The 5,650-nt window shown below is 28.9% G+C and overlaps 1 protein-coding gene across 2 annotated transcripts; it reads right to left on the reverse strand.

The window, feature by feature from the left end:
• Positions 1-814: 814 nt before the first annotated feature.
• LOC107477631 (probable beta-1,3-galactosyltransferase 8) lies at positions 815-3,742 on the reverse strand. Of its 2 annotated transcripts, none has more exons than XM_016097679.3 (7): positions 3,560-3,742; positions 3,328-3,392; positions 2,496-2,941; positions 2,327-2,414; positions 1,889-2,014; positions 1,124-1,233; positions 815-963 (listed from the first exon to the last, which is right to left on the reverse strand). In XM_016097679.3, the coding sequence occupies exons 1-7, from the start codon at positions 3,740-3,742 to the stop codon at positions 815-817; spliced, it is 1,167 nt and encodes a 388-aa protein (XP_015953165.1). The 2 variants fall into 2 exon arrangements, with proteins under 2 accessions (XP_015953165.1, XP_052115698.1); XM_052259738.1 differs by having other exon boundaries at positions 815-965; positions 1,105-1,233.
• Positions 3,743-5,650: the final 1,908 nt, after the last annotated feature.

The following is a 5,650-nucleotide window of genomic DNA, read 5'->3' on the forward strand; positions in this document are numbered from 1 at the left end:
TAATAAATGGCTTCTTTAGTTACTTACATCTCCTCAATTTTGGTGTCCCATTCACATTTGATTTAATCAATTGTTTGTATAGCAAGTTATCACTTTATTATTGCTATATTTGTACTTTGTTTAATAATAATGAAATGATGAGTTATAAATGAGTTTATAAGCGGTTTAATTACTCTATTATTGGTTCTATAATTTTACAAAAATTTTAATTAAATTTTTTATATTTTTTTAATTGAATCATTGTACTAAATATTTTTTTAATTGGGTTTTTTTATTTTTTTTTTAATTTTATTTGAGTTCTTGTATCAATTTTTTTTAATTAGATATCTATATAATTAAACCAATTACTGTAAAAAAAATCTAATTAAAAGAAAAAAATTGGTGCAAGAACCAATTAAAAAAAATATAAACATTTAACTAAAAAATTTCACAAAACTATAAGGTCCAACACAATAATGAAACCTTTATAAACAATGACTTATCATATCACTAATCTAGACATTATAAAACATTACCATTTTTCTTTTTTATTAAAATATGCCGGAACAAGAAACTTTTTATGGCTATTCAACCCAACTACATTTAAAAGCTCTCTAAAGAAAAAAAAAAAGTTGTCGAAGGGAGAAATCCCAGCGAAGATTGAAAACCCCTGTCAAGTGGGGATGTTATTATAGATATTGTCACTAGGAAATTTGGAAACAATTTTTTCAAAAATTAAAAAAGAAAAAAAGAAAGAAAGAAAGGAAAATGTATTGAATTCCTCTTGATGCAAAAGCAGTAAAGTATAAGGTGTTTCTGAAAACGAATTTATGAATTAGAGGTCAACGTTCCAAACAGCTCCATCTCCTTCCCCACAAGCTTTGTGTATATCTTTCATTCTCTCCACCGATTTACATATTCCACTGCAAGACCAATCAAAAGATGCCACGCACACGTTTCCTGTCCTTGCCTTCCAATCACAATCTGTGCCATACTCAAAAGAAAAAATAAATTGTCATATTTGGAAGTAAAGTTACAAAATATAGTGATACATCAAAGAGTAAAAAATATACGTATAAAATGTAAGAAAAAAAAGAAATAGTGCATTGTGCTTATAATAATTATGGGGATTCAAAATATTTACCAGGAGGTGTCCCACAACACATAGAGCGTTCATCGATATGTTCAACTTCTAGGCCCAATAACCATGACCCTAAAGAGACGTCCTCATTTGCATATCTGTGTAATATGGGCCTGTAAATTTATTTGCATTAAATATCCTAATTTCATAATTATAAAAAAAAAACATATCCTAATTTCATAACCAAACAAAAGGTCAAAATTTCCAATAGTTAAACGTTTGCTATCTAGTCCAAAAAAAAAAAAAACAGAAAAACCATTTGCCATTAAATAAAATTCTTAAATGGGTGAAATATATGTTAAAAAAAAGGGGAAGTCACCTGTTTCTTCAAACATGGTATTGTTTGAACACTAAAGATTTCACAAGAGATATAGCTCCCTCAATATCAATTAATCTATATCTAGGGATCAGAAATTTTTGGAGTCAGTATTTTTTATTATTTTTGTCATTATTTGATTAATATAAATACTAAATTATTTTTAATAAATAAATTTTATTAATTAATATGTATAAACTCTAAAAAAATATATGTACAAATTGTATTTATTTATGTGTATAAAACTTTAGTAAATATAAATATAAATTAAATATTTTGTGTGTGCTGTAAATATAGGGATAAATTATTATTATCAAATACTGACAAAAAAAATAATAATATTGGCTAGTTATGTAGCATTATTATTTAGGACTTGAATTATTTAAGGCTAATAGGTAGTTCTTTAATGAATTAAATGGGTGAAGTTTGGGAAAGGACAAAGAAGTAATCACCAGTTGATGGAGATATATGTAGCAAGATCCTTGGAGATGGCATATATTTGGCCAGTGGCATGCCTGAAATACTTGTTCCCTTCTTCTCCAAACTTCCAGTGCTCAGCCTCATGATACTTTACCCCTCTGCACCCACACCATGTTTCATTTAAACCATCTTAATTAATTATTTCACATTAATAATAATATAATATAATGTATAATAATAGGATTAATAATAAAAATGGTTTCTAAAAGATCAAGTGGTTATCAATTTGACCCTAAAAGAAATCAAATGTTTCAAAATACAATAATAAATCTAATTGATTTAATTAAACAATAATGTGTCATAAAATGGTTATGTCACGTGTCATGAATCATGATCTAAAGACATTTGAAGGAATAATTGACCCTTGATATTTAGGATTATTTTGACTATTAACATATTAATAACCTTACTTTTGATATAGAACTGGACCGGATTTCATGCAGCCAATATAAACCCTAGGTCTTGATCTGTACTTAGCAAGGGTACTCACTAGCATGCCTGCATTAACAAATTTGAGAGTTGAATGATGACAATAATAATAGAGTTAATCCTAATTAATTAAGATGCATGGAAACGTACCAAGATTTAAATGGATGTCATCATCAACCTTGACATAGAAATCAGCATCCCACAAAGAAACAACAGTGGAGAAAAAGAGGCGAGTCTTGGTAGAAAGCTCATGGTAGCCCTCAACATGGTCGAGCCTCAAGAAATCATTGTGTTGAGCCTCTTCTGCGTCAATTGCTTTATCGAGAATGCCACCTGCAGTGGTGCTGTGGCCTATCATGAACCTCACAACAATCCCCTTCTCTTTCTCCAGTTCCTTAAGCTCGCTTCCTTTCGGTAACCATGTTTCCCGTATCGACTCTCTTCTCTTTTTGCTGCTGAACGCTGTGTTGATTCCAATCACCACAAATGCTTTCTGTAAACCACCCTCTTGCCTCTTCAACTGCTCCCCACTATTTTCACTTCTCCGAGCTGCTGTAAGCTCCATTTCCAACGTTGAAACTGCCTTGTCCAGCGACCTATATATACACGCACCAAAATTATTCCTTCCATTATTAATTAAAACAGGATTCTTCGTGCCAATTAAACAATGGTGGATAAAATATATAATGATTGATTTTAGTAATTGATTTTAATATATGTATATTATTTTTATAATAATTTTCTGTTATTATATTCATCTGAAGTCGACCTTTTTATATATATAAGTAGCTACCTTAAAAGAATTATTATTGAAATAAATGATTAATACTAAATATAATAATTTATAATTATAAATATTAATTTAAATAAATTAATTTTAAATTATTATCCCTCTAATATTACCTTAAAACTCGACAAAAAAAATAAATATAATGTACATGTTTATGATAACTCATGATTTATATGCATATGTTTTACTCACTTGATAGCTTGATGGGTCTTTGACACTTCCTCCATTACATCACCAGCTCTGCCTTCAATCAACTTCTGCTCGAAAATTGGATGTAAAAGAATTATTGTCATACATTTCAGTAATTTTATAATAAAGATTACTTACTAAAATGATTGAAACATCAATATTTCTAAAACACTTAACAACCTTCGATAAACATGGATTTTTAAAATAGGGCAAGTTATTGAGGTGATACACTTACTCGTTTATGGTCACAGTCACGAGGTTTGGGTAGAGGCAGCAAATTATTATTATTATTATTATTACTATTATTGTCAGTGTTAGAGGGGCGAGTCCACATTTGACCAGTGAAGAGTGTTCCAGCAAGGAAGCATGCAATGCATAAAACAAATATGGCCTTTCCTGAAGCTGGTTTCCCCCTCATCTTTCTACTAACAACTTGCCTTGCCCACAACAACACTTCTATGAACTTTTGCAGTAATGTGGGAACCATTTTCATAGGGAAAAAAAAATAACAGTTATTATTAGTACATAAATAAAATTAAATGACTCTATATATAAGTGAATTAAATAATAAATAAAGATGATGATACTACTGTAGGTCTCAAACAGTTAAGCATGGGCAAATACTTGTTACTGTATGTTAGGTCGCAGGAATAAAGTAAATGAATAAGATCTATAAACGATGTGATTTACCATACACATATATTATAAGCAAAAATTTTATGATCTTTTTTAATATTTCGTGTGTAGATGTATTACTTGTTTGACATAGGTAAATTTTCTGGCTATCACCAAATAATAGAGGGGTTTGAACATATCATGTGATATTGTGTGGGATGTTCATATTAAAAAAGTGAAAAGGTAAAGTGTGCGTGAGGTAGAATGTATGGCTTATCTTGCTTTATAACAGTTCGACAAAAATAAAGGGTGATAATTTTAATGCTATGAATCAGAAGGTATTAAGGGAAAGCTATGGACAGCCACATCTACAAATTAAAGTACAGTTTCAAATAAAATAGTTGATTCCTTAATTAATTATTGCTGGTAAATGCTTCAGTAGATTGAAAAATTAAGCTTTGGATGAATCACTTCTGAGCTTTGAGTCTGTGAGTTTTATGAATATACATTCAACAATTTACATGTAGAGGATTGAATTATGTCAAAAATATAGAAAGCATATGAATGAAATAAATAACAAATATTTGAAAATGATTAGACTAGATAGGATATCCAATTACCTGAATAGATGTTGCGGTTTTGATGATTGAAAGATGTTAATTATTTTGACTGAAAGTTCTTAAGATACAAAAAAAATAATAATAATTAGCAAATTAAGAAATTAATTTCTACCAATGTAGGTAGTAACCTTTTTAGTGTTATATGGCGTGTTTTGATATGTAGGATAGTGGCAGTTTGATCATGTGGTTTCCATGATGCAACAAAAAACAGCTATTAACAAGAAAAGAGCTTCATTCATTCCTCTTTAGTTTGTGATTTTGTGTGGGCAATCTCTCTTGCTTGCACCTATTACGTGTCCACTAGGCTCTAACCGTTGCGTTTGAAAGTGAAGACTATATATGCCACTATTCTACCATTCATCATCAATATTAAAGGTATTTAGGGTTTGATGGCAATATTCTAACCAGAATATAATTCACAATGCTTAGAATCTTTTGAGTTGACTTTTCATGTTTAAATTCCTAGGTTAAAAAAATTCCTAACCTAAATCATGCCCAACATACTATTTTAAGGAAAAAAAAAAACTGTAGGCTTCCCCCTATAAGATGTGATAGCATATTGCTCGTATATATTAAGTTATTAATAAGTGCTAGATCTAGAGAAGAGCAGCAAGCAATTAACTAGAATTAATTAATCCAAAATGAATGGATTAGTAACTAATTATTGGTTGGTATAAGGTAACAAGTTGATAGCTCACACGCTAAGAGTGACTGGGATTCTGGAAATGAGTTCCATTTTGTTGTACTCTTAGTTTTACGTTGATTCATTTATATATATAGGTATATATTTAAATGATTTTTTAAATTAGTGATTTTTTTTCTAATGACAATAATATACTATTGAATGGCTAAATAAAATCCATTTTTTACACATTTATCTTACATAAACTCTTTATATTATGCAAAAAAAAAAAGTGGTTGTTTTCATAAATGATAGAATTAGTTATAAATAATCTGTCAAAAAAATATTTATCAACCAATAAAATTGAAGTAAACATAAAATAATTAAAAATTAACATCAATTTAACTAATTATTTTTTAATTAACGAAAATTTCTAACACAATGTTTGTTCAGATAATAATAAAAGATA

This window comes from Arachis duranensis, chromosome 3 (assembly GCF_000817695.3).
Source record: "Arachis duranensis cultivar V14167 chromosome 3, aradu.V14167.gnm2.J7QH, whole genome shotgun sequence".
Lineage (NCBI taxonomy): Eukaryota > Viridiplantae > Streptophyta > Magnoliopsida > Fabales > Fabaceae > Arachis > Arachis duranensis.

Coding starts and splice junctions, on each gene's coding strand:
- LOC107477631 (XM_052259738.1), bottom strand. CDS start 3,742: ATGAGGGGGAAACCAGCTTCAGGAAAGGCCATATTTGTTTTATGCATT. Junction 3,393..3,559: donor GTGACTGTGACCATAAACGA/GTAAGTGTATCA, acceptor ATTTTCGAGCAG/AAGTTGATTGAAGGCAGAGC. Junction 2,015..2,326: donor GGTCCAGTTCTATATCAAAA/GTAAGGTTATTA, acceptor GTGTGGGTGCAG/AGGGGTAAAGTATCATGAGG.